We start from the raw sequence: 27,014 nt of genomic DNA, 5'->3' as shown, positions 1-27,014 counted from the left end.
AATTTATCCACCTTTCCAGGCAGTTTTCTATTCCAAAATATCTGGAAAAGTCTTTTAGATGACTCTGATTTGCTCTTTTTTACCCAGGATAACCATATTTGTCAACAAGCATATGCCCACCAAGCAACGTATTTTTGCGCCAATTAATGCACCTCAAAAATTGTCTTTAAGTAATTAATTAAATTTTTTTATTAATTTTATATCAGATATTTTTATTTATTTATAAAACCACTTTACAGGTGCAGAAATATTAAGGGACCTTATTAATTGGCAATATTAAAATAAATTGTTAATTAGCAATATCGATTTTATTCAACAAAAAAAAATATTGAAAGTCTTATTTAACTATGATCGGTTAAACCCTTCAGAAATCTTATATATAGGAGTTTGGGAGGTAGATTATTTAAACAATGTAAATATACGTATACAACGTAATGCGTTGTTTTAAAATCTAATTCAATATATAGAAGATCTTACTAACAGTGTACAGAAAATAAAAAATTAGCACCAAAATGCCCTGGAATAAAACGATTGTTGTAATTCCTAAGAGAAATGTAAAATGATTTTCAATCCATAGAAAAGACACTAAATGCATGAAATAAAATTAAAAAAACACTAAATGCCTAGAAGATATAGAAACTCGAAAATTAAAAAAGTGTTACATAGTTATTTAGCTGAAAACGAATAACGGGGAATGTTAAAGATAGTATACGTATATAAATTTGTAACATGTTAGCATTTACAAAATATCACAGTTGTTTAATTGTAGCCTTATAAAGAAATAAGTATTTTTCAGGCATTTTAATACTTTTTTCAGGTTTACCGAGATAATCTTTGGAATTTGCAATTTATGTACCTTTCCAGGCATGTTTCTATTCCAAATTATCTGGAAAGGCCCTACAGATGGCTCCGACTTGATTTTTTTTTGGATTTTTCATTTGTCAACAAGCATTTAAACTTGCTGACAACTAATAAATGTCCCAGAGATTCGACATGAGTTAGTTTTAGGTGTTGAGTTCTGGAAGAGTTTAGGTATTGTTCCTGATATGCGTCGTGGAGAATAATATTATTCTTTTGCAAATTTCTTTGAGTCATTGTGTTTGGTTATTAACTTGGTTTTATCATACTTTAAAAAAAATGAGGATAGACTTGTTGTATTCTTCGGCTATTAAGCATAAAATCATCACAAATAGCGCACGTAATAAACAACGTTACTACCCAGTATCACCAGAGCATTTTTTGAGCCAATTAAAACACCTCACTTAGGATTAAATTATGTATTATTTATTGTCCGGTATTTCTCTTTAATTTAAGTCAATTCACAGGTACACAGATCGAATATTAGACGCCCTATTATTAATTTTCAATATCAGTTTTATTGGAAAATAAAAGACAGAGACATTTTAGGTATTTCTTTTCTGAACGGTTCAGGTCTATTAGGAAAACAGCCATATTTGGCCTCCTACAGAGATAATTTTGTGAATATGTCATTTAAGCACCGTTCCAGACAGTTTTCTATTCAAAATTTTCTGGAAAAGCTCTTTAGGTGGCTCGGATTTGATATTTTTTGTCGAGAATGTTCATATTTGCCAACAAGGATGCAAACTTGCTGGTAGCCAATAAATGCCCTAGTTTTTTGGGGTAAAATACTTTAAAATTTATTTAAAAACAGACTTTCTTCAAAAGCAGACCGTTCTCAGATATGTAACCTTCGGAACTAGTATAAAAGCAGATGTAAACAGTGCATACAAAATGAAAAGAAAATAATGGTAAAGCATATACTTTAATGATGAAAAACTTTTGGTTCTAGGCATTCTTCTTTACTCCTCACTGTCATAATAATAATAACCAGGACTGAAAACAATGAAGACCAGGGATCACAACACAGACTGGGTACAACCTATTAGAAATCTAACCCATCCTGGGTACTATTTGGTCTAGGAACTCTTTTAAATTGCTTTTCCATGTAGCTTATTTACAAGTTACCTATTAGTTAACTTTAAAATACACATCACTTTTAGGTAAATTATACATTTCGAAATCACACGTTAATGATGCAAAACTATCTAATTCTGTAATATAATCATGTAATTAGTCAATTCACAGATGCAGATTGAGGAATATTAAACGAGCTTTTATTAATTCTCTATCAATTTTATTGGAAAATAAGAGACAGATATTTTAAGTATTTCCTTTCTGATTACTCCAGGCCTATTGAGAAACGAGCCACAGTTGGCCTCCCACTGAGATAACTTTTGGAATTTGTCATTAATCCACCTTTCCAGGAATTTTTCTATTCCAAATAATCTGGAAAAGCCCTTTAGCGGGCTCAGATTTGTAATTTTTTATGCGGGATGTTCATATTAGTCAACAGACATATACCCACCAAGCATTCAAACTTGCTGATAACTAATAAATGCCCTAAAGGTTAAGAACAAAAAAAATCAAAAATTATTTCTTGGGGTAAAGAGCCACGCAATATCCTAAAAAAAACACCTTCTATAAAAATGCACCGATTAAAACAGCAAAGAAATTTCTTTATTAATATTTTTTATGCTAATTAATGCACCTTATAAGAAACGCCAGAAACAATCATTAAAACACCAAATGCATTTTCAAACTCAAAGGGAAATATGGTTTAACGATTAATCTTGCCGCAGCATTCTTTCTCTTACTGGGATTAAATAACGTATTATTGGAGAGAAAGTGTCGCAGGTTTAGAACTTCAAATAAAACTAATTCTATTTCAGAAAAAAAAAGACGTTTCGGCCTTTATTTGGGCCATCTTTAGAGCTATTTTATCACTGGACATAGGCTGATTTTTTAAACAGAAATAGCCATGAAGATGGCCCAAATAAAAGCCGAAACGTCGGTATTTCTTCTGAAATAAAAAAGTCCTAAACCTGTCACACTTACTATTCCTTTCACTCTAAGGACTTTAACTTTATTAATTATGTATTTCTTCAAACATTTTCCTAATGTACTTAATTAAATTTTAATGAATTCTTTATCAGGTGTTTATTTATTAATAAAATCAATTCACAGACGCGGATCGAGGAATATTAAAGGTCCTTTTATTCATTTTCAATATCAGTTTTATTGGGAAATAAGAGACAGACATTTTAAATATTTCCTTTCTGGTTGGTCCAGGTTAATTGAGAAACCAGCCAGATTTGGCCTCCCACTGAGATAATATTTGGAACTTATCATTTATCCACCTTTCCAGGCATTTGTCTATTCCAAATAATCTGGAAAAGCCCTTTAGATGGCTCAGATTTGCATTTTTTTATGCAGGATATTCAGATTAGTCAACAAGCATATGTCCACCAAGCATTCAAACTTGCTGGTAACTAATAAATGCCCTAAAAGCACAAAAAATGGCTCCTTTGTGAGGTAAAAAAACACTAAAATACCTAAAAAAACACACAGCATCTAAAAAAAATTACACGTTTTAAAACGAACCGATTCAAACAGCAAACAAATTCCTTTGGGACCTCATTTATTAACATGTTTTTGCGCCAATTAATGTAACAAAGTTATAACCGAAAAAAGAACGCGAGAAACAATAGTAAAAATACCAAATGCTTTTTCAAACTGAGGAAAATATTGTGGTTTACCTATTAGTCTTCCAAAAAGAAATACTGTCCGGCCCTTTTCTGTTCTGTATCCTTCACCGAGTCCAACTTGTTGATGCGAGGTCTAAAATTGTTCGGATCCCTACGGAAGGTGATGCCCAACAGTTCCAAAAAGCGATTCATGCCGGCCAATAGGGTTTGAGGGGTGTTGGCGACCGTATTAACCGACGGTTGACCCTCGAACACTATCACCCGATCCGCAAGGTAAGTAGCCATTATGAAATCGTGCTCCACGACAAAACCCGTTTTCTTAGCGTGGATAATGAACCTGCAAGAGAGAAAATGGGTTCTTCCAAAGCCCCCGGAAGCACAAAAAGTCACTCTCTTGCCTTTTGATCACTTTGGCGGCCACCAAACGTTGCTCAGAGTCCAAATAGGCACTCGGCTCGTCAATAAGATACACGTCGGCCGGTTTTCCCAGACAGAGGGTCATCGCGACCCTTTGCAATTCACCCCCGGACAAGTTCTGCACCTCCTGATCGATGATGTCGTCGATCTTAAGGGGTTTCATCACGTCCGCGATGAACTGCGGATGAATGTAAGCGTCCCGGATTTTTTCGTGCAGCAGCTGCCTCACCAGCCCTTGGGACCTGGGGCTGATCTTTTGGGGCTTGTAGCTGATGTGCAGCTGCGGCAAGTTCCCTGTAAACTGAAAATTTAGGAGATAATTCAACCGGAAGGGGGTCGAACGCAACCTGATCCGGAATCCGGCTCCAAATTCCCGGCCAGCATCCTGATAAACGTGGTTTTCCCGGTGCCATTTTCGCCTAACAGAACGAGGATTTCCGAATCGGAAAATTGCCCTTGTTTGACCATCAACTTGAAGTTGCCCATGGTTTTGCACATGGTGGGGTACTCGTAATGGTTCATCCGTTTCACCTCCTCCTCCGTGGCCGACTCCGCCACCTTAAACACCAAAGACTCGTCCCTGAAACGTAAGTTCTCCGTCGGGACGAATCCGTCCAAGAAAATGTTAATGCCTGCAAAGTTGCCTCTTTAAGAACGAGTTAATTGAGGGAAATTAAGGGGATGATCACCTTCGCGTACAGAGAAGGGCATAGTAACCACCCCGTAGGCCCCGGGGACCCCATAGAGGCAACAAATGAAGTCCGAGAGGTAGTCCAGGACGCTCAGATCGTGCTCCACCACAATAATAAACCTGAAAACGGGACATTCCTCCCCTGTAGGCTTGAACAAAAAAACCCTTAGAACATTGAAAGGCTAGAATTAGTAAGCAACCACTTTGTTTGAGTTCAACATGTGCACAGGGGCAACAGGGGGGTGTTTTGTTTACAAACCTATTCATCAATTGTCGACAGGGTGTTCGAAAAATAGACGGAGATATTTCAATGGGTGATTCCCCGTAAAAAATATGAGAAAAAGTTTTAGCAAACACGGGTCCGGAAATGCACAGTTTTCAAGATAGAGGGTGATAATTTTTTTAGGAGAATTTTAGGAATCTCCATGATTTAGTGTTTTCTAAGGCACCTGTGATTTTTTTACCAAAAATTAATAAACCAATTTTGTCTAGTGGCATGCAAGAAAACGGTATTTATATTTTTTTGTCGAAAACGAAGTGAGATACGAAAAAAATACAAGATGCAAAAAAGTGATGACGATGTCCCTCGGGACGCCACTGGACCTTATAATTTTAATCTAATTAGGGCTAAATTAGCCTCTTAATACAACAAGTAATACTGCCAAATTTCAAAAGAATCGAGTAAATATTTTTATCACCCAGTATCTTGAAAACTGTGCATGAAACTTTTTCTCATATTTTTTTTACAGGGAATCACCCATTGAATCTCCGTCTATTTTTCGAACATCCTGTATAGACAAGTTTACACGCATTTTCAAAAGAGGCAATTCACAGCTATACAGGGTGTACTATTGTTATTTCGGAAACTATAGATGAGGTATGAGGGCGGTTAAATTAGAAAAAAGTTGCCAATTTTCATGCCCATTCTAAATCCTTTTACAGCATTGCAAAATGTTTCTTAGTTCGTGAATTGCAGGGTGAATTATCATTTCCAAAATTATTAATTTTAGAAACTTACTTTTAATTACAAAGTTTTATATTTTTTTGTGCTCTACAAAAATTCACCAAAGTGTGTTTTTTTTGCCATTTTGAAATAAGCATTTGGCAGATGTTACAAGCAAAGAAACTGCCCTCAGTTCCACGACAATACTAACTCCTTTCGACGAAATACTGACTCCTAACGACAATACTAAGCCTTTCAATGCTCTAAGAAAAAACCCCTTTAAAAAAATGTCGTACTTATCAGCGTGTAACAAGGATCTTATAGTTAAGGCAGCATTTAGGCGCTGCTTGACATCCAAATAAGAGGACGGTTCGTCGAACATGAAAATATCCCCGTTCTGGATGCACACCATCGCGCAAGCGAACCTTTGCAGCTCACCCCCCGACAAGGCACTGATTTCCCTTTCTTTGATGTGCATTAGATCTGCAACAAAACCCCTTGTAAACGACCTTCCGAACCCTCCACCTATCCTATACCTAACATGCCACAAATGACATCCTGATTCTTCAGCTCGTCTTTCTTGTCCAGCAACTGTCCCACCGTTCCCTTGACGGCCTTGGGGATCTGATCGACGTATTGGGGCTTAATCAAGGCCTTCAGGTCGTCCTCCAAGATTTTCGTGAAGTAATTTTGCAGTTCGCTACCTCTAAAATGGCTGAGGATCTCCGTCCAGTCGGGCGGGTCCATGTATTTACCTAAATTCGGTTTTTGTTTGCCCGCCAGGATTTTTAAAGCGGTCGATTTGCCGATCCCGTTGGTCCCTACCAGGCCCAGGACTTCGCCTGGACGTGGTATGGGCAATCTGTGCAATTTGAACGAGTTTTTACCGTAACGGTGGGTCGTTTCTTTCGCCAAGTTGCTTGGCAAATTGATGATGTTGATCGCCTCGAAGGGGCATTTCTGGAAGGGAATTTTGTTGGCTTGTCACTTGGGTTTTTGGGAGATCCAGTACGTTTATCACAAAATGTGGTATTAAAAAGAAGTTAAAATATAATAATAGTAATAATAAATTATTTTATTAGTATCAAACAAAGCTGCATACACAAAGTCCAGCCATAGGCTACTCTACTTAACATAGAATGGAAAAAAACATCTCAATACCAATAAATTTAAATATACAGGTTGTTTCAAATTTGTACCTCAACATAGGGATCTCAGAATCTATTATAAGAGATGGTTAAATTGGGGCATATAATTTATATTGCCTCTTAGGAAATATTTAGACACAGAAATTAGAAAATAGTCAGTTAGCTCCATAAGAAAACGTCCAGGGGAGTTAAATCTGTTGCATAAATTACGTACTCAATGGATTCCCTATATCCAGTTGACGGGTTTGCAAAAACCTGAAGATTTTATGAGATTGAAAAATGTTTAAAGAGTTGTGTCCTCCGTGAATAGTAAAATAATTACTACGTTGTCCTATGAGTGTATGTTTTGCTCTTTGAAGCTACAAATGAAGAAAATTCAGGGGAGTTCAATCGGGTGAATAAGATGTCCATTTAGTTGAGCCTCTTTTTTTAACATCTATTAGAAAATGTTTCATTTAGATAAATTAAAATTGAAAAATAAAACAACATGTCTGAGATTGTTCCTCATTACTTTGACTTGGTAATCATTTAAAGCCTCGGAAAAAATGAGAGAGGAGCATTAGAGAAACCAATCACTCAATAAGGAAAATGTCCAAGAGAGTTACATAGGTGCATATTCAATAAAAGCTCTTTATCCTATTCATTAGTTTAATAAAAATTGTATCAATAAACCTTAAGATTTGTTCCTGTTCCAATCTTTATAGTAATTTTCTAAAGGAATCATGTTATCCAAATAGCCCTCAACCTTTTTTTTGTCTTCCGAGAACTTCAAATGGTTTAAATTTTTTCGAGGCATTTGGAGCAATTTTTTTATTAAGCTTTCTTTGAAATGACATCAAATTCATTTTCCATTTTTTTTTAGAAAATTACGTTAAATGCCTGGAAGACAGAGAAAATCACTCCAAGCATCTTGAAAATAGAACAACTGATTCCAAAATCCTGAAATAAATGAAAACTTTATTTTAAATGCCTGGAATAATTAAAAAATCACTTGCTAAATCTGCATAGCTCATGCAAAAGTTTAAAAACATGGAAACTAAATAAAAAATTATTTCAAATGCCTGGAAGTTGTGAAAAATTACCCTGATACCCTACTATAAAAAGAACCCTTATTCCAAATACTTAGAATACTAAAATTATCTATTTTATATCTATCCTATTAAAAATTATTTCAAACAGAAAAGAATAACTACAAAAATTTAAGATCTATATACCTCCAACAGAAGTGCGAACAGTGTGTGATTGTAATGTAGGTAAGATATATTTCTTTGTAAATGTCAGGTCAATTAATTTTAATAAATAACTATATACACATAGAAACTGTACTTATGACCTAAAAAGTATTGATTATGAAATCCACTTTCTGTCAAAAGCTTTATAGTTGCAGGAATCTTGTTATAGATTATGTACGAAAAACTATGACTGAAATATATTAAACAATACTGAGGAATGCTTATCCTCTCTAAAAATCTTACATTGATGTTATGCACTTTATCCCTATATACCAATTTGTTAAGCAAATAGAGGGGTGAAGAAGTAAGACTAGCTCTGTGGACAAAAACATCTATACAAAGCCAACCCAACTTGTTAATCTTAAATGATACACATTTTCTAACATTAAATATAAATCTGCAACAAATATTTAGAAATTTTTGCAACCTGCAACCCATAAACTTATCGAGGCAAGGATAATAAACTATGTTACAACAGTACGAATAGACAAGCAAAATTGGGGCAAACCAAGAAGTAAATACTAAGAATTTAAGGAAGCTTAACCTGCTAGGACCTACCTTAACACAAATACCACAACCAATGCACAATTCTTCAGAGATAGTAGCGATTTTACTGTTCGGGATAACCTCTATGCAGAGCTTACCCATCCGCACTACTGGACAAGACTTTTTACACTCTTGCCTACATCGTTTCGGTTTACATTTATCAGCATTAACGATGGCTATACGGGTGAGTTTGTCGGTCTCCTCGACTTCACCTCTCCTTCGGGACATGTTGCTATAAATTAGAAAACAATATGTTCACTTTCTCCCAGTTAACCTCCAATTGTGGGTAAGTGTTTGGTGTGTTAAAATCGGGTGGTTTGTATTGGAAATCGCTCGGGAATAACGGGGAGTCGTTCCCGGAGATGAGGAGTTAAATAATTACCTAAAATTTAAAAAAATAAACAAGGGGTGAAGGTTTATGCACGATTTCGTGGACCGGCCATGAGGAAAGGAGTTGTCACTGTCACTGTCACTTTGGAACACTAAGCACTGCCACAAATTTGTTTTTTCTTTATTAACACTATAAAGACCGAACCTTTAAGCGGAAAAAATGGCTTTAAAGCCTTTTAGAGGTCTAATTAAGAATTATTTAAAAAATTGGGCTCCTGAGCCCTTTTGAAGGCAAATAACTTTGGGAGTGACTAGGATCCTTAAATAATAAACGTCAAACTTTCGCCACCTAACCTCACTTTTTCCCCTATGTTTGCATACATAAGAAAGGGGTGTTTTGAAACGTTTTTTGCGTTTTTTTTGATTATAATTCTTCTAAAATCAAATAATATTACACGAAACTATTGAGAACTAATAGGGCTTTAAATAGATCATAAAATCATGCCAAAAGAACAGTACAGGGAGGCCGATGTGGCCAGGCAAATGTAAGTGTTACCACCTAACCATCCTATTGAATTAAAAAAAAATAATTTTTTTTAGTTCTCACTTAAGTTTTGGCATTGAAAGTGCCGAAACTATGCAGCAGCAGTCCCATATTCACGTTGTAGCAAAAAATTTATATAATCAAGACATTGGCCGCACTCCTGTGCCTTACGGAGTGCTTGACAAGCGACTGGTAAGTTATTTTCTATTTAGGGCTATTTTGAAGGCACCTTCCTCTACCTGGGAGCATTTACACTATAACTGACAGGTGCACCTTAAACTTTTAGGGCACAAACTCAAAAGATTCCCCCTGTCAAACTTGTGGGAAAAACTTAAACGAGTGTGTAGGCCATTTCGGTTATATCGATCTAGAACTCCCAGTTTTTCATGTGGGATATTTCAGGAGCATCATAAGCGTCTTACAAACGATTTGCAAAAAGTGCTCCCATGTACTCATGGAAGATTCGGAAAAAAGCCAGTACAGATTCAGGCTCTCGAATCCGAACTTGAGCTACATGACCAAAAAAATAATCAGGAAGAAAATCATCGATAAATGTAAAAAAATCACAAAATGTCCCCACTGTAAGACCGTGAACGGATTCGTTAAAAAAATGACCGCGGCCAAAGGCAGCACCAATAATACAGTCTTAAAAATTTCCCACGAGATCTATAGGGAAAAAGACAAGGAGAAACTGATGGAAAAACTATCGGGGGAGTTCAGTTCTGCCCTAGAAAGCAACCCGGAGATACAGTCCGCACTGGGAAACAGCGTTTCGCACATTTTAACCCCCATCGATGTGCTTAAATTATTTGAAAGAATCCCCGAGAGTGACATACCACTACTGGCCATGGATGCCGAAAAGTATTTATTAATTTAAACAAAAATAGAAATAATACTAAAAAAAAATTATTTCTTATAGATCCCAACCAAAAGACTTAATTTTCACCAGGATGTTGGTGCCTCCTGTCTCTATCAGGCCCTCAGTGGTCTCAGATATTAAGGCAGGAACGTATGTAGTAACAACATAATAGTGAAAATTAATTACTCATTAATTTCTCTTAGGAATGAAGATGATTTAACAATGAAACAGTCTGAAATAATCTTTATAAACGACGTAATTAAAAAGCACAAACTATCGGGGGCCTCAGTCAATATGTACCAGGAAGGGTGGGACTTTTTGCAGCTCCAAACTGCCCTCTATATAAACAGTGAACTCTCCGGGGTTCCAATGAATATGATGGTAAGTTCTTACGGTAAGTATCAAGGGAATTTTTAATGTCTGGTTTATTTAAGCCTAAAAAGCCTGGCAGAGGTCTGGTGCAAAGGCTCAAAGGCAAACAGGGACGTTTTCGCGGAAATCTCTCCGGTAAACGGGTGGATTTCTCGTCGAGAACCGTCATTTCCCCGGATCCGAACTTGGAGATAGATCAGGTGGGGGTGCCGGTCTATATCGCGAAAATTCTCACTTTTCCCGAGCGCGTTATCCAGGCCAACATCGAGAAAATGCGGGAGTTGATCGTTAACGGGCCGGACAAGTGGCCGGGGGCGAACTACGTCCAACAGAAGGGGTCAGCTTTCAAGAAATTCTTGAAATATGGAAACAGGGAGAAGTTGGCGCAGGAATTAAAGGTTTGTCTTGAAGGTGGATGGACTTATTAATGACCCCTTGAAGTTTCAGCACTTTTTAGTGCTACTGGATGAATTTTTGAGTTATTTTTGTTTATGGAGGGATTCTCAAGGATAAATTTGATGTAATAAATGTTGTTCTAGCCCAAATATTTGATGTTTTAGAACATTTTTGGTTAAGCATTATTTTTAAGCAATATGATAACTTCCATCCAGGATATTTTAAGAACTATTACAGGCATTTATATAAAATTTTCGCTAAAATTTACAGGGTTTCTTAGTAAGTATTTTCATATACTAAGGCTTCTTGTACCTCAACAAGTTTCTGAGCTAGAAGCGGTTTTATGAGCCATAGTCCAAGACCACGGCAATCTGAGACACTTTTGAGTGCCACTGCAAAAATTTTCTAGTTATTTTTGTAATTTTTTTAGTAGATTATACGGTGGTTCCCAAAGATAAATTTGATGTAATAAACGTTGTTCTAGCCCAAATATTTGATGTTTAAGAGCACTTTTTGTTAACCCCTTTTTTGAGACAATATTTCAGGCAACAGTATAACTTCAATCCAGGATATTTGAAAAACTAGATCAGGCATTTTTATAAAACTTTCGCTTAAAGTTACAGGGTTTCTTAGTAAACATTTTCATATACGAAGATTGCTTGTACCTCAACAAGTTTCTGAGCTAGAAGCAGTTTTATGAACCGTAGTCTAAAACCATGGCAAACCGGGATACTTTTGAGTACCACTGGAAGAATTTTTGAGTTATTTTTTTGATAGATTATAAAGCGGGTTTTAAGAATAAATTTGATGTAGTAAATGTTGTTATAGCCCAAATATTTAATGTTCAAGATCACTTTTGGTTAAGCCCTATTTTGTTACAATATTTCAGGCAATTTGATTAGCTTTCAACCAGGATATTTTAAAAACTATTTCAGGCATTTTTATAAAACTTTCACTAAAATTTACAGGGTTTCTTAGTAAGTATTTTCATATACTAAGGCTTCTTGTATCTCAACAAGTTTCTAAACTAGAAGCGGTTTTATGAGCTATAGTTTTAGACCAGGGCAAACTGAGACACTTTTGAGTGCTACTGCAAAAATGTTCTAGTTATTTTTGTATTTTTTTTTAGTAGATTATACAGTGGTTCTCAACGATAAATTTGATGTAATAAACGTTGTTCTAGCCCAAATATTTGATGTTTTAGAACATTTTTGGTTAAGCATTATTTTGGGGCAATATGATGACTTCCATCCAGGATATTTTAAAAACTATTTTAGGCATTTTTATAAATTTTTTACTAAAATTTACAGGGTTTCTTAGTAAGTATTTTCACATACTAAGGCTTCTTGTACCTCAACAAGTTTCTGAGCTAGAAGCGGTTTTATGAGCCATAGTCCAAGACCACGGCAATCTGAGACACTTTTGAGTGCCACTGCAAAAATTTTCTAGTTATTTTTGTAATTTTTTTAGTAAATTATACGGTGGTTCCCAACGATAAATTTGATGTAATAAACGTTGTTCTAGCCCAGATATTTGATGTCCAAGAGCACTTTTTGTTAACCCCTTTTTTGGGACAATATTTCAGGCAACAGTATAACTTCAATCCAGGATATTTCAAAAACTAGATCAGGCATTTTTATAAAATTTTCGCTAAAAGTTACAGGATTTTTTAGTTAACATTTTCATATACGAAGATTGCTTGTACCTCAACAAGTTTCTGAGCTAGAAGCAGCTTTATGAACCGTAGTCTAAAACCATGGCAAACCGGGATACTTTTGAGTACCACTGGAAGAATTTTTGAGTTATTTTTTTGATAAATTATAAAGCGGGTTTTAAGAATAAATTTGATGTAATAAATGTTGTTCTAGCCCAAATATTTGACGTTCCAGATCATTTTTGGTTAAGCCCTATTTTGTTACAATATTTCAGGCAACATGATAACTTCCATCCAGGATATTTCAAAAACTAGACCAGGCATTTTTATAAAATTTTCGCTTAAAGTTACAGGGTTTCTTAGTAAACATTTTCTTATATGAAGATTTCTTGTACCGCAACAAGTTTTTGAGCTTGAAGCAGTTGTATGAGGCATAGTTCAAGACTACGGCAAACCGAGACACATTTGAGTGCCACTGAGAGAATTTTTTAATTATTTCGGTATTTTTTTCAGTAGAATATGAAGAAATTATTAAAGATAGAATTTCTGTAAAAAGTACCCCATATTTAGGTAAACCCATATTTCAGGACAAGGTCTCCGGTAATCTTTTAACTTCACTTCCAAATATTTTAAAAACTATTGCAGGCATTTGCATAAATGTTTTATTACAACCTGGGATCTTTTATTGGGGACATTTTGACATATAAACCATTTCTGTACCTCAACTCGTTCTTGCAATAACGCCAGTTTTATGGGCAACATGTAATTAAATCCAGGGGGTCGTTAATGGGTGCGTTTACCCCACAAATTGGCCCCCAAAAACCGAATTTCCAATTCTAGTTGGGTGATCTGGTGGAACGTCACCTACACGACAACGACATCGTCCTATTTAACAGACAACCGAGTCTGCACAAACTGTCCATCATGTCCCACAGGGCCAAAGTTCACTTCCATCGCACATTTCGGTTCAACGAGTGCGTTTGCAACCCTTACAACGCGGATTTCGACGGGGACGAGATGAATTTACATCTGCCCCAAACCGAGGAGGCCAAGGCGGAGGCCTTGATCCTCATGGGGGTAAGTAATTTACTCATCAGGGTAAGTCTTAACTACTGAATCGGTTTCTCACTTAGAACAAAAGTAATTTGGTAACTCCTCGGAACGGTGAACTGCTGATCGCCGCCACCCAAGACTTCTTAACGGGGGCCTACTTGTTAACGAAAAAAGACACTTTCATGGACTTCACCCGTGCCGCCCAATTGGCGGCCACCCTCTTGGCCGGATCTGACACCAACATGCAAATCGATCTGCCCGCCCCCTGTATCGTGAAACCGCAGAAATTGTGGTCGGGCAAGCAAATAATGTCCCTGATTTTTAAACCGAACAAGAGTTCGAACGTACTGGCCAACCTGGAGGCCAAAGGGAAGGCCTACACGAAGAACAAGGAGCTCTGCGTCAAGGATTCGTACGTTTTGATAAGGAATTCCCAATTGTTGGCCGGGACTTTGGACAAGGGCCATTTGGGGAACGGCGGGAAGGGCGGCAACATTTTTTATGTTATCCTGAGGGATTTCGGGCAGGAGTTTGCCATCAAGTCGATGTGGAGGCTCGGTGAGTAACTTTGGGGGTTTTCAGGTAGTTTAGGGTATTTTGGAAAATCAAGTACCCTTGGGTAAATTGCTTAATAACTTTTCTTCTACTGGTCAGATTGGCATGATTATTTTAGTAAAAGTTTCCTTGTAATATTTTTCAGCTTCTGTTAAAAGAATGAAGACAATTCATGCACTAGAAACATTTTTATTTAATTTTTTGCAAGTCATCTTTATTGTGTTGAGGAAAAATGAAGTATTCTTGGGTAAATTACTTTATATCTTTCCTTCTACTGATTAGATTGACATGATTCTTTTATTAAAAGATTCCTTGCAATGTTTTTCAGCTTTTGTTAAAAAAATCAAGACAATCCATTTATTAGACACAATTTTATTGAACTTTCGGTAAGTCATGTCTAGTGTGTCAAGTCAAGTAACCTCGAACGACTATTTTATTAAAAACTTAGCTTCTTTTTCTTATTCTTTCTGGTCAGTTTTCTCTCCTTCTTCGACTGCCTGGAATAAAACACAAATTTTTTACCCTTAAACCTTCCCTAGCACGTCTGACCTCAACATACCTAATGAACAACGGATTCTCCATCGGTATAGGGGACGTAACCCCCGGAGACGGTCTTTTAAAGCGAAAAGCCGCCCTGCTGAGCGAAGGGTAAACCCCCGTTTAACCCCCAACGACAACAACGGCGTTAAACCCTTAACTTTCAGCTACCGAAAGTGCGACGAATACATAAAACAAATGGCCCAAGGGAAACTGCAATGCCAACCGGGTTGCACCGCCGAGGAAACCCTGGAAGCGATCATCCTGAAGGAACTGTCGGTCATAAGGGAACACGCGGGTCAGGCCTGCGTTGCCGAGCTACATTCGACCAATAGCCCCTTAATTATGGCCCTATCGGGGTCCAAGGGGTCCTTCATTAATATCTCGCAAATGATCGCGTGCGTGGGACAACAGGCTTTGAACGGCAAAAGGGTCCCGGACGGGTTCGACTATCGGTCTTTGCCCCATTTTCCGCATAATTGTAAGTCCAAGTTGTTGATAGGGGCTTGAAGAATAAAGTCTGGATGATTTGCAGCGAAAACTCCGGAAGCGAAAGGTTTCGTGGAAAACAGTTTTTACAGCGGACTGACTCCTACGGAGTTTTTCTTTCACACCATGGGGGGCAGAGAGGGGTTGGTGGATACAGCTGTAAAGACAGCCGAAACTGGTTATATGCAACGGAGATTGGTTAAGGTAAGATTGTTTTCTCAGGGTGAACTTTTGAGTACCACTGGAAAAGAGTTTGGGAGGTTATGGGAAGGTACAAAAGTTTTTAGCCCCAGTATTTAATGTACAGCACTTTCAGGCTGGATAATTTAGAAATTATTCCAGGCACACTTATGTAGTTTTCACTCAAAGTTAAAGCGTTCTTTAGTGAACAATTTGATATAAAAATGCTTTTTGTGCCTTAAAGACTTTTTGAGTTAGAGTGAGTTTTGTGAGCCATGGTCCTAGACCATCCTAAAGTGTAACATATTTTATGTGGATTTGACTTAAAGCTAAAGATTTTGAGTGCCACTGGAAAACTGTTTTGAATATTTTTTTAGGAGATTATGGGGGGGATCCTGGGGATCGTTTTGAGATACAAAACAATTTTTTAATCCCAGTATTTGATGAATTTTAGCATTTTTTGTTGTACCATAATTTTTTAAACGCCATTTTGATTTTCAGGCTGTTTAATTTGGAAACTATTCCAGGCCCACTTATGTAGTTTTCACCTAAAGTTAAAGTGTTCTTTGGTGAATATTTTGATACACGAAAGCTTCTACAAGAAGCTTAAGGACTTTTTGACTTATAGCGAGTTTTGTGAGCCATGGTCTTATACTGACGCAAAGTGTAACATCTTTTATGTCGTTTCGACTTAAAGCTAAAGATTTTGAGTGTCACTGGAAAATTATTATAGATATTTTTTCGGGAGGTTTTAGGGAGAACACTGAGGACCACTTTAAAGTATAAAACGATTTTTTAACCCCAGTATTTGATGATCTATAGCACTTTATGTTGGAAGATAATTTTTTAAACGATATTTTGACTTTCAGGCTAAATAATTTTAAAACTATTCCAGGCACACCTATACAGGTTTCACTCAAATTTAAAGCGTTCTTTGGTGAATATTTTGATATACAAAAGCTTGTTGTAGCTTAAGTACTTTTTGAGTTATAGTGAGTTTTGCGAGCCATGGTCCTATACTGACGCAAAGTGTAACATCTTTTATGTGGTTTTGACTTAAAGCTCAAAATTTTGAGTGCCACTGGCAAATTATTGTAGATATTTTTTCGGGAGGTTTTAGGAAGAACACTGAGGATCACTTTGAAGTATAAAACGATTTTTTAACCCCAGTATTTGATGATTTATAGCACTTTATGTTGGAAGATAATTTTTCTAACGATAATTTGACTTTCAGGCTAAATAATTTAGAAACTATTCCAGGCACACTTATGTAGTTTTCACTCAAAGTTAAAGCGTTCTTTGGTGAATATTTTGATATACGAATGCTTTTTGTAGCTTAAGGACTTTTTGACTTATAGCGAGTTTTATGAGCCATGGTCCTATACTGACGCAAAGTGTAACATCTTTTATGTGGTTTCGACTTAAAGCTAAAGATTTTGAGTGCCACTGGAAAATTATTGTGGATATTTTTTCGGGAGGTTATAGGGATTACACTTGAAGTATAAAACGATTTTTTAACCACAGTATTTAATGACTTACAGCATTTTATGTTAGACCATAATTTTTTTAAACGCCATTTTGACTTTCAGGCTGAATAATTTTAAAACTATTCCAGGCAAACTTATGGCGTTTTCACTCAAAGCTAAAACGTTCTTTAGCGAATAATTTGACATACGAACGATTTTTGTAGCTTAAGGGCCCTTTGAGTTAGAGTCACTTTTGTGAGTCATGGACCTAGATTGACCCATAGTGTATCATTAATAATCTTATTTTTTATCTGGTTTCGACTTTGAGTCAAAGGTTTTGGGTGCCACTGGAAACCTAATTTGGATTTTTTTTTGGAGATTACAGAAATGATCCTGAGGATCGTTTTGACATATAAAGCATGTTGTTAGTCCAAATATTAAATGAACTACAGCACTTTAAGTTTTAGGTTATTATAAAGAACAATAATTTGACTTCTAGAAAGAATAATTCAAAAGCCTTTTAAGGCACATTAATGCAGTTTTCACTCAAGGTTAAAGCGTTAATTAATAAATAATTTGATATGTTTAAGCTTTCTATAGCTTCAGAACTCATTGAGTTATAGTGAGTTTTGTGACTCAGGGTCCAAGCCCACACCAAACTGTACAATCCCTAATTTTTATGCGCTTTTAACTGAAAATATGCGCTTGTACTCTAAGAACCTCCTTGCAATATTGCCAATTTTAGTCCCTAGAAGACTTGGTAGTACACTACGACAAATCGGTAAGAAACGCCGAAGGGGACATAGTGCAACTAATATATGGTTGCGACGGTTTGGACCCCACTTACATGGAAGGTACGCCCTAAAACTCCCATTTGGAATTCCCTTCCCTAATTCCAACAAACGAAATTATTCCAGGCAAAGATTGTCCGGTGGACTTCGACAGGGTGCTGGAGCACGTAAAAGCGAAATGCCCGTACAGGAACGAGATCGCTTTAAACGGGGAACAAATAAAAAGAGCCACGAAGGCTTTCCTGGAAACCGGAGCCCTGGAGGAGTGCAACGAAACCTTCAGGAACGAACTGAGGTACACGTAATTTCCTCGAAAAACCAAGCGCAAGTTAAAGGGTGAACTTTCAGCAAATTCATGGACGAAACCGCCGATAAAACCGATCGGATCCTAAAACGGTTCGGATACACGAAAGTTGTGAAGGAAATATCGCGGTTGACGTGCAGCCAGTTGGTCACTTTCTTGGAAACGTGCGGTCAAAAGTACACCAGGTCGATAATTGAACCGGGTACCGCTGTGGGGGCCCTAGCGGCTCAGAGTATCGGGGAACCCGGTACCCAGATGACTTTGAAAACGTTCCATTTTGCCGGGGTGGCCAGTATGAATATCACTCAAGGGGTGCCAAGGTAAGTAGCATCATCCTCTTGTCTAAGGATGCAACAAACCCCAATTTACAGGATCAAGGAGATCATAAATGCTACGAAAACTATTAGTACCCCGATCATTAACGCCAGTTTAGTGAACGACTCTGACCCGTGGTTCGCTAGGGAGGTCAAAGTGCGTATAGAACGTACCACCCTCGGGGAGGTAATACCTTGATACTTTCACAACATTTTCAAAGTAAATAGTGAATTTTAATAACAGATTTCGACGTTTATCGACGACGTTTACACGAAAGACGATGCGTTCCTCTTAATCCAGCTGAATTACGACAGGATTAAGCTGCTAAAGCTCGAAGTGAACGCGGAATCCATACGCTATAGGTAACTTGAAAAAATCCCCCTGAAGCCCGTTCTTTGAACCCCATTTTTAGCATCTGCACCACCTCAAAATTAAAACTGAAACCGGCAGATGTCCGGGTCGAGAGCGACACCATCATAACCGTGCACCCGAACCGGAGCACCCACTCCAGGAGGCTCAATTTCGCTTTGAGCGAACTGAAAGACCAAATCCCCAATGTTGTCGTTAAAGTAAGACTTCTGTTGCCCGTAAAACCAGTTTTTTTCATCATATTGTGCCCTAGGGCTTACCTACAGTGAACAGGGCGGTAATTGCTCGAGATGACAAGCGAGGGAAGGCCACTTACCACTTGTGCGTCGAGGGCAACAATTTGAGGGAAGTGATGGCCACTTATGGGGTTGACGGGCGAAAAACCGTCTCTAATAACGTCTTAGAGGTGTATCAGACCTTGGGAATTGAGGCTGCAAGGTACCCTGTACCCTCTAATATATAACCAACAGAGTGTAATAAAAATAATGTGCTTTTCAGGGAAACAATCATGTCAGAAATCAAAATGGTGATGGAAAACCACGGGATGAGCGTGGACTATCGGCACATCATGTTGCTGGCCGCCCAAATGACGCACACCGGGGAAGTTTTGGGAATAACCAGGCAAGGGTTGGCGAAAATGAAACAGTCCGTCTTGAACTTGGCCTCGGTAAGTTCGGGTCACTGGACCGCCCGATCGCCAGATTTAGCCCTAACTGACTTTTTTTTTTGTTTTTAAAGTTTGAAAAAACCGCCGATCATTTATTCGACGCCGCCTACTACGGGCAAACGGACAAGATCAGCGGAGTGTCGGAGAATATTATTATGGGGATGCCCGCCCCGATCGGCACCGGGATATTCAAGTTGATGCACAAACCGAAAACGGTCGAACAGAACCCGGAAATTAAGCCGTTGCTATTCGAAACCGCCGTGGCTTAGCTTTAAGTTAATTCGTTTTATGTTTAAATAAACACAAAGAAGATTTTAAGGACAAAAGTGTTTTTATTTAATTTGGGCCTGCCTGACACCCCGACTGAGTGTCACTGGATTTTTATTTTATTTGGGTATTATGGAATATTTCTCACGTTCTATTGAAAGAACTAAAGAAGTTTATATACTGTAAGCAGTTTTATCCATTTGTTTTTCATGATAACTAAAGTGTCAAGGAAAACCAGGAACCTTTGGGTAAATTGCTTTATAACTTTCCTTCTGCTGGTCAGATTGGCATGATTTTTTTATTAGAAGTTTCCTTGGAATGTTTTTCAGCTTTTGTTAAAAGAATGAAGAAGATCCATGCACTAGAAACATTTTTATTTAACTTTTTGCAAGACATGTCTAGTGTGTCATAGAAAATCAAGTATCCTTGAGTAAATTGCCCTATAACTGTCCTTCTAGTGGTTAGATTTACTTAATTTTTACTTTAACAGATTCCTTGGAAGGTTCTTTTACTTTATTATAAAAATCAGTAAAATCAATGAACTATAAGAATTTTTATCGGCGATTTGATAAGTCAAGTTTAGAGTGTATAGGGAAACCAAGCACTATTGAGTAAATTACTTTATAACTTTCTTTCTACTGCTCAGATTGGCAAGATTCTTTTATTAAAAGTTCCCTTGTAATGTTTTTCAGCTTTTATTAAAAGAATGAAGAAAATCCATGCAGTAGAAACATTTTTATTTAATTTTTTGCAAGTCATGTCTATTGTGTCAGAGAAAATCAAGTATCCTGGGGTAAATTGCTTTATATCTTTCTTTCCACTGCTCAGATTGGCATGATTCTTTTATTAAAAGTTCCCTTGCAATGTTTTTCAGCTTTTATTAAAAGAATGAAAAAAATCCATGCACTAGAAATATTTTTATTTAACTTTTTGCAAGTCGTGTCTAGTGTGTCAGAGAAAATCAAGTATCCTTGGGTAAATTGCTTCATATCTTTCCTTCTACTGCTCAGATTAGTGTAATTCTTTTATTAAAAGCTCCCTTGGAATGTTTTTCAGCTTTTATTAAAAGAATGAAGAAAATCCAGGCACCACAAATATTTTTATTTAACTTTTTGCAAGTCATGTCTAGTGTCTAAGGGCAAATCAAGTACCCTTGGGTAAATTGCCCTATAACTTCGCTTCTAGTCCGCAGATTAACTTGATTTTTACTTTAACAATTGCTTGGAATGTTCTTTTACTTTTCCAGAAAAATCATGAAAATCAATGAACTGGGAGCCTTTTTATTACGGTTTTTTTAAGTCAAGAGGGAAACCAGGCATTATGGGTTAAATTGCATTGTAACTTCCCTCCTAGTGTCCAGATCAGCTTGATTTTTCTTTTAAAACTTTCCTTACAATATTCCTCAGCTTTCAGTGAAAAAATCAACAAAAATCTACACACCAAAACTTTTTTATTTCAACTTTTCAAAGACCACATCCAACGACAAACAAAAAAGAAAACACTAAAGCTCCATAGTTATAAAAAAAACTTTATTTAAACCGCGATACATCCTTCAACAACTCCTCAATAATCAAAGTTATACTCGAAATAAGAAGAATCGAAATTGTGCACTCGAACGAACCCGTCCTCGCCCCCAGAAGAATAAGATTTCCCATCCGGATGAAAGGCGACGCTGTTAATCGGCCCGAAATGGCCCTTGACCCGCGCGAATTCCTCCTCGAACACCAAATGGAAGAACCGGGAGTCGAATTTCCCCGCCCTGGAGCTGGTCGTGGTCACCTCCATGGCCTCTTGACCTCCACCGAGCACCACGTGCTCCGCAATCGGACTAATGGCCGCCGAGTTCACCGGACGTTCGGTCTTGTAAGTTTTTAATAACATCAAAGATTCCGCGTCAAACAGTCGGGCAGTGTGGTCCTTCGAAGCGGTTATAAACATGGTGCCGTCCTTGTTCCACTGCATGTCGTTTATTAGATTGTCGTGCTCTTTTACGCTGTTAATTTTCCGTCCGGTCTGTATAATTGAAAAAAAACGAGGAGAGAGTGTGCTGGTTTAGGAATATTTCAAGGAGTTTCCACGGCAGGTTCTAACAAAACTAACCTTCAAGTCCCACTGGATAATCTCCCCATTTTCGTGCCCGGTGATGACCATTTCGTCCAAATTGTCCCACAAAACTGAGGACACCCTGGATCCACTGATAGGGATTCGCATGATGGGAGTTTGCTCGGAAAAACTGTCGTCTATGGTCCTCACGTCGATAATAAAGATTTCGCAGGGCTGTTTCATGGCCTTATCGGTGGTGTAGACCGCCATATTGGCCGAATAACTGAACATACAAGTCCTTACGGACGATGCGGTGGTGATTTGACCGATTTCTTTGCCTGTACCGCAGTCCCATAGTCTGCAACTATTGTCTCCTCCGCCTGAAGGAAAATATTCTTCAAGGCTACCCGATTTTGGAAGAAGGAGAAAGCTTCGGGAGTAGGTTGCAACATTCGGGAGTCTACTTTAGTACACATTTACAAAAGCAACAGGAAAGAGTTTGGGAGTACTTGAAAACAAACCATGCTCGAGTAAACTGCTTGATAACTTGTGTTCTAGTGCTCGGATTGTCTTCATTTTCACTTTAAAAGATTCTGTGAACTCTTCTTCAACTTTTGTTAAATGATTAAAAATAATCCGTGCACTAGAGACATTTTTATCCAACTTTGCCACAAGCAGAGAAGAAAACATCAGTAGTAGGTTATAACATCTGGACAGCTACTATCTACTTTAGTACACATTCACAAAAAACCGGAGATAAACACAATAGAGGACTTTTAGTAAAGAATTAAGGCGTACCACTGCATCAGCCAACATCACCATTAACTAATAACCATTTAAATATCACAAAACATTAACTATAAAAATTAACCAATAAATTTAAAGCATATTAAGGTAATTAAGGGCACAATACACATACATAAAAAAAACCAATAAAGATAAATGCAACTTTTAGTAAAGAATTAAGGGGTACCACCATTCTCTCGCATCACCATTTCCTATTAGTCATTTAAATATAATGCAAGATATTAACCATAAAAATATACCAATAGATTTAAAGCATTTATAAGCAAATTATATAAAAGTGTGGGTACCTGACATAAATTTTGTTGTGGTCCAGTCGACATCTATGCACCAAATGGCCCCTTGGTGCCCATTAAAGGTGCCTAACCTCTCACCGTTTAGGGAATACCACACGTTGGGTTTGTTGTCTTTTGACGATGAGAACAACAAGTCCCCTTCCCTGTTGTACTTAATTTGCGTTATGGAACGTTCGTGCCCTTGCAGGATTAGGGGTTTCTGTTGAGGAAAATATGGTGTGCATTTAAAAAACGCTATTTATTGGTAAATAGGTGTCAGCCATAGGGGGGTGTCTTTAAGGTGCTTACCATGATTTAAATTTCACTTTAACACAGTAATAAAGGGTTAAATCTAATAATTAAAAACTTGGGAAACCCCTTTAAGGGAAACTTTTGTTAAAGAGAAAGTGAGGTTATGGTGGTGATGTCAAATGTGACTGGTGAAGTCAGCAGGGCTGCCATATTGGGAGGTTTCCCAATCAATTAAGGAAATTTCAGAGAAGAAAAACATGCTTTTTCATAGTTTTAATTGAGTTTTCTTGCTTCTTATTCATGATATATTCAAAAATCTAATGAAATAAATAATTTTCACTGAAAAAACGTGCAATTCTGGGCTAGTTTTAATCGAAATTACATGAGGTGCTCTCGAGCGTTGGCAACCCTGCCTGCACCAAAACAAATCACAAAATGGCCGATGAAACTTTGCCTGCCGGGTGGGAAAAACGTTTGAGCCGTTCCACGGGTGAGTTTTCCACTAAATAACCACAATTTCCCTTTATTCGATACTTGGAACACTAGAGAATAATTGCATAAGGGTTTTATCAGGGGTGGGTGCCAATTTCGTTGCTTTTTTGGGGTCACACTTTGATTGTTTACACTTTCGTTATTAGGTCGAAGTTTTGCTTGATTTACCCTATTACCTTAAAAAAAGCTTTAATTTGCTCATATCCCTCTAAAAAGCCCCTCACACTTGACCAGTTACCTTAGGGCTCAGTTGTTTTTAAGCAACCATAGCCTTAAATGCTTACAACGAAGATGAACTGCTCTATGCACCCTAGATCAGTACTAAAGTATGTCCATGACCCTTTAGGTCAACACTACTACCTCAATATCTACACAAAAGAGTCCCAATGGGATGTCCCAGACAAACCAGCCGAGCCAGTCCAGACCTCTGGACCGGAACAGGTCCAGTGCTCCCATTTGCTGGTAAAACACAAAGATTCCAGACGTCCGTCTTCCTGGAGGGAAGAAAACATCACCCGAACCAAAGATGAGGCGTTGGAACTCGTAAAATGTACATGAATTGCCTCGTTTGTTATTATTTTCTGATGATTATGATTGTTTTGTAGCTTACCGAGAACAAATTGCCCAGGGAAAGGCCCCATTTGCCGAGCTGGCCTCGAAATATTCGGACTGCAGCTCGGCCAAAAGGGGCGGCGACTTGGGGCCCTTTGGGCGGGGGGCCATGCAGAAGCCCTTCGAGGACGCCTCATTTAGTCTCAAGGTGGGCGAACTGTCCGATCCAGTATTCACCGATTCGGGTGTTCATATTATCTTGCGTACCGTCTAACGTCTTCGATTTTATAATAATAATAATAATAATAATATGTCTATTTTTTAAGGTGTTATTGTTTATTTTTATTAATAATTATTTTATAAGTCAGTTTAGTATGTTTTTATTTCGAAGAAATGGTTTCATTTTGTTTCACACCAAAAACGAAATATCGGAGCAATAAAGCTTATTTGAACGATTTTATTTGTTGTTTCTTTACCTCTTGCGTGCCAAAATGGCGGGTGACGGGCGCCATCTTGTCGAGAAGTCGCCATTTTGTAAAGGTTTTTTAACAAGAAGGCAGTTCATTCGTAAAGTTGACAAAAATTGAACTTTAGGTCCTGATTTGCTATCTCAGTCCCACAAATCGTGCACGATCGCAATAAAACGATGTTTCTCGTCTGTAGGGAACCTCACTATGTAATAAAAACAACTTTTCCAGGCAATTGAGGACATAAGTGATGATCTAAATGCGGTAGAAACTCACAATATGAACTTTTTACCCAATTTTTGGCCTGTTTTTCCATCTCAGTCCCACAAATGTTGGACGATCGCAATAAAATGATGTTCCTCATTTGCAGAGAGCTTTATAACGTACTAAAAAACACTTTTCCATGAAATTGAGGACGTCAGTGAGGAGTGACATGTGGTAGAAACTCAACAAATTGACTTTTTACCCACTTTTTGGCATGTTTTTCCATCTCAGTCCCACAAATGCTGGGTGATCGCAATAAAATGATATTCCTCGTCTGCAGAGAGCTTTATTACGTAGTAAAAAAAACTTTTCCATAAAATTAAGGACGTGAGTGAGGAGTGACATGCAGTAGAAACTCAAAATATGGCCTTTTTACCCACTTTTTGGCCTGTATCTCCATCTCAGTCCTACAAATCGTGCACGATCGCAATAAAATAATGTTCCTCGTTTGCAGAGAACCCCACTAAGTAATAAAAATAACTTTTCCAGGCAATTGATGATGTAAGTGAGCAGTAATATACGGTAGAAACTCAAAATATGGACTCTGTACTCACTTCTTGGCCTGTATCTGCATCTCACTCCCACAAATGTTTGGCGATCTCAATAAAATGGTGTTCTACGTCTAAAGAGAGTTTTATTAGGTCATAAAAGTCACTTTTCCAGGCAATTGAGGACGTGAGTGAAAGGTGGCATGCGGTAGAAACTCAAAATATGGACTTTGTACCCACTTTTTGGCGTATACCTCAATCTCAATCCCACAAATCGAGGACGATCGCAATAAAATGCTGTTCCTCGTCTGAAGAGAGCTTTATTACGTAATATATAAAACTTTTCCATAAAATTGAGGACCTTTGTGGGGAGGTATATGCGGTAGAAACTCAAAATATGGTCTTTTTACCCACTTTTTGGCCTGTATTTCCATCTCAGTCCTACAAATCATGCACGATCGCAATGAAATAATGTTCCTCGTTTGCAGAGAGCCACACTAAGTAATAAAAATTACTTTTCCAGGCAATTGATGGTGTAAGTGACCAGTGAAATGCGGTAGAAACTCAGAATATGAACTTGTTACCCACTTTTCGGCCTGTATTTCCATCTCTGTTCTACAACTCATGCACGATCGCAATGAAATAATGTACCTCGTTTGCACAAGACCCCACTAAGTAATAAAAATAATTTTTCCAGGCAATTGATGACGTAAGTGAGCAGTGACATGTGGTAGAAACTCAAAATATAGACTTTGTACTCACTTTTTGGCCTGTATCTGCATCTCACTCCCACAAATGTTTGGCGATCACAATAAAATGGTATTCTACGTCTGAAGAGAGTATTAGTACGTAATAAAAGTCACTTTTCCGGGCAATTGAGTACGTGAGTGAGGTGTCACATGCGGTAGAACCTCAAAATATGGCCTTTTTACCCACTTTTTGGCCTGTATTTCCATCTCAGTTCTACAAATCATGCACGATCGCAATGAAATAATGTTCCTTGTTTGCACAGAACCCCACTTAGTAATAAAAATAACTTTTCCAGGCAATTGAGAACATAAGTGAGAAGTGACATGTGGTAGAAACTTAACATATTGATTTTTTACCCACTTTTTGGCCTGTATCTCCATCTCAGTCCTACAAATCGTGCACGATCGCAATAAAATAATGTTCCTCGTTTGCAGAGAACCCCACTAAGTAATAAAAGTAACTTTTCCAGGCAATTGAGGACGTTAGGGAGGAGTGGCATGCGGTAGAAACTCAAAATATGGCCTTTTTACCCACTTTTTGGCCTGTATTTCCATCTCAGTCCTACAAATCATGCACGATCGCAATGAAATAATGTTCCTTGTTTGCACAGAACCCCACTTAGTAATAACAATAACTTTTCCAGGCAATTGAGAACATAAGTGAGAAGTGACATGTGGTAGAAACTCAACATATTGATTTCTTACCCACTTTTTGGCCTGTTTTTCCATCTCAGTCCTACAAATCGTGCACGATCGCAATAAAATAATGTTCCTTGTTTGCAGAGAACCCCACTAAGTAATAAAAATTACTTTTCCACGCAATTGATGACGTAAGTGAATAGTGACATGAGGTAGAAACTCAAAATATGGACTTTGTACTCACTTTTTGGCCTGTATCTGCATCTCACTCCCACAAATGTTATGCGATCGCAATAAA

General features: G+C 37.6%; 4 protein-coding genes across 4 annotated transcripts; 2 read left to right on the top strand and 2 right to left on the bottom strand.

Moving 5' to 3' along the window:
• Positions 1-3,482: 3,482 nt before the first annotated feature.
• On the bottom strand, positions 3,483-9,069 carry LOC126747502 (protein Pixie). Its single transcript, XM_050456190.1, has 8 exons — positions 8,926-9,069; positions 8,556-8,775; positions 6,154-6,577; positions 5,914-6,100; positions 4,673-4,794; positions 4,331-4,615; positions 3,965-4,277; positions 3,483-3,903 (listed from the first exon to the last, which is right to left on the bottom strand). Exons 2-8 carry the CDS (start codon positions 8,769-8,771, stop codon positions 3,621-3,623), a joined length of 1,830 nt encoding a protein of 609 aa, XP_050312147.1. The 5' UTR covers positions 8,772-8,775; positions 8,926-9,069; the 3' UTR covers positions 3,483-3,620.
• Positions 9,070-9,241: 172 nt separating this feature from the next.
• Positions 9,242-19,750, top strand: LOC126747497 (DNA-directed RNA polymerase III subunit RPC1). Its single transcript, XM_050456176.1, has 20 exons — positions 9,242-9,418; positions 9,474-9,609; positions 9,704-10,278; positions 10,337-10,426; positions 10,480-10,657; positions 10,711-11,046; positions 13,539-13,775; positions 13,832-14,309; positions 14,846-14,954; positions 15,011-15,324; positions 15,379-15,536; positions 17,724-17,832; positions 17,896-18,064; positions 18,118-18,393; positions 18,445-18,574; positions 18,632-18,750; positions 18,801-18,957; positions 19,011-19,195; positions 19,256-19,424; positions 19,496-19,750. Exons 1-20 carry the CDS (start codon positions 9,375-9,377, stop codon positions 19,691-19,693), a joined length of 4,167 nt encoding a protein of 1,388 aa, XP_050312133.1. The 5' UTR covers positions 9,242-9,374; the 3' UTR covers positions 19,694-19,750.
• Positions 19,751-21,199: 1,449 nt separating this feature from the next.
• On the bottom strand, positions 21,200-23,273 carry LOC126747504 (eukaryotic translation initiation factor 3 subunit I). Its single transcript, XM_050456193.1, has 4 exons — positions 23,123-23,273; positions 22,829-23,033; positions 21,792-22,114; positions 21,200-21,704 (listed from the first exon to the last, which is right to left on the bottom strand). The coding sequence occupies exons 1-4, from the start codon at positions 23,123-23,125 to the stop codon at positions 21,255-21,257; spliced, it is 981 nt and encodes a 326-aa protein (XP_050312150.1). The 5' UTR covers positions 23,126-23,273; the 3' UTR covers positions 21,200-21,254.
• Positions 23,274-23,390: 117 nt separating this feature from the next.
• LOC126747506 (putative peptidyl-prolyl cis-trans isomerase dodo) lies at positions 23,391-24,564 on the top strand. The gene is made up of 3 exons (XM_050456195.1): positions 23,391-23,555; positions 23,904-24,107; positions 24,163-24,564. The coding sequence occupies exons 1-3, from the start codon at positions 23,501-23,503 to the stop codon at positions 24,381-24,383; spliced, it is 480 nt and encodes a 159-aa protein (XP_050312152.1). The 5' UTR covers positions 23,391-23,500; the 3' UTR covers positions 24,384-24,564.
• Positions 24,565-27,014: the final 2,450 nt, after the last annotated feature.

Source organism: Anthonomus grandis, chromosome 19 (assembly GCF_022605725.1).
Source record: "Anthonomus grandis grandis chromosome 19, icAntGran1.3, whole genome shotgun sequence".
Lineage (NCBI taxonomy): Eukaryota > Metazoa > Arthropoda > Insecta > Coleoptera > Curculionidae > Anthonomus > Anthonomus grandis.
This window is presented reverse-complemented; position numbering and strand designations above follow the sequence as displayed.

Bases quoted from the DNA above. Each gene is read 5' to 3' on its own strand.
- LOC126747506 (XM_050456195.1), top strand. From the start codon at position 23,501: ATGGCCGATGAAACTTTGCCTGCCGGGTGGGAAAAACGTTTGAGCCGT. The intron at 23,556-23,903 runs GTGAGTTTTCCA...ATGACCCTTTAG, and splicing joins ACGTTTGAGCCGTTCCACGG to GTCAACACTACTACCTCAAT. The intron at 24,108-24,162 runs GTACATGAATTG...ATTGTTTTGTAG, and splicing joins GGCGTTGGAACTCGTAAAAT to CTTACCGAGAACAAATTGCC.
- LOC126747497 (XM_050456176.1), top strand. From the start codon at position 9,375: ATGCCAAAAGAACAGTACAGGGAGGCCGATGTGGCCAGGCAAAT. The intron at 11,047-13,538 runs GTTTGTCTTGAA...TTCCAATTCTAG, and splicing joins AGTTGGCGCAGGAATTAAAG to TTGGGTGATCTGGTGGAACG. The intron at 18,065-18,117 runs GTACACGTAATT...GTGAACTTTCAG, and splicing joins ACCTTCAGGAACGAACTGAG to CAAATTCATGGACGAAACCG.
- LOC126747502 (XM_050456190.1), bottom strand. From the start codon at position 8,771: ATGTCCCGAAGGAGAGGTGAAGTCGAGGAGACCGACAAACTCACCCGT. The intron at 4,616-4,672 runs GTGATCATCCCC...GCAACTTTGCAG, and splicing joins GCCCTTCTCTGTACGCGAAG to GCATTAACATTTTCTTGGAC. The intron at 4,278-4,330 runs GTTGCGTTCGAC...TTCAGTTTACAG, and splicing joins GGAGCCGGATTCCGGATCAG to GGAACTTGCCGCAGCTGCAC.
- LOC126747504 (XM_050456193.1), bottom strand. The intron at 22,115-22,828 runs GTACCCACACTT...ATTTTCCTTCAG, and splicing joins CACAACAAAATTTATGTCAG to GCGGAGGAGACAATAGTTGC. The intron at 21,705-21,791 runs GTTAGTTTTGTT...TCAATTATACAG, and splicing joins TTATCCAGTGGGACTTGAAG to ACCGGACGGAAAATTAACAG.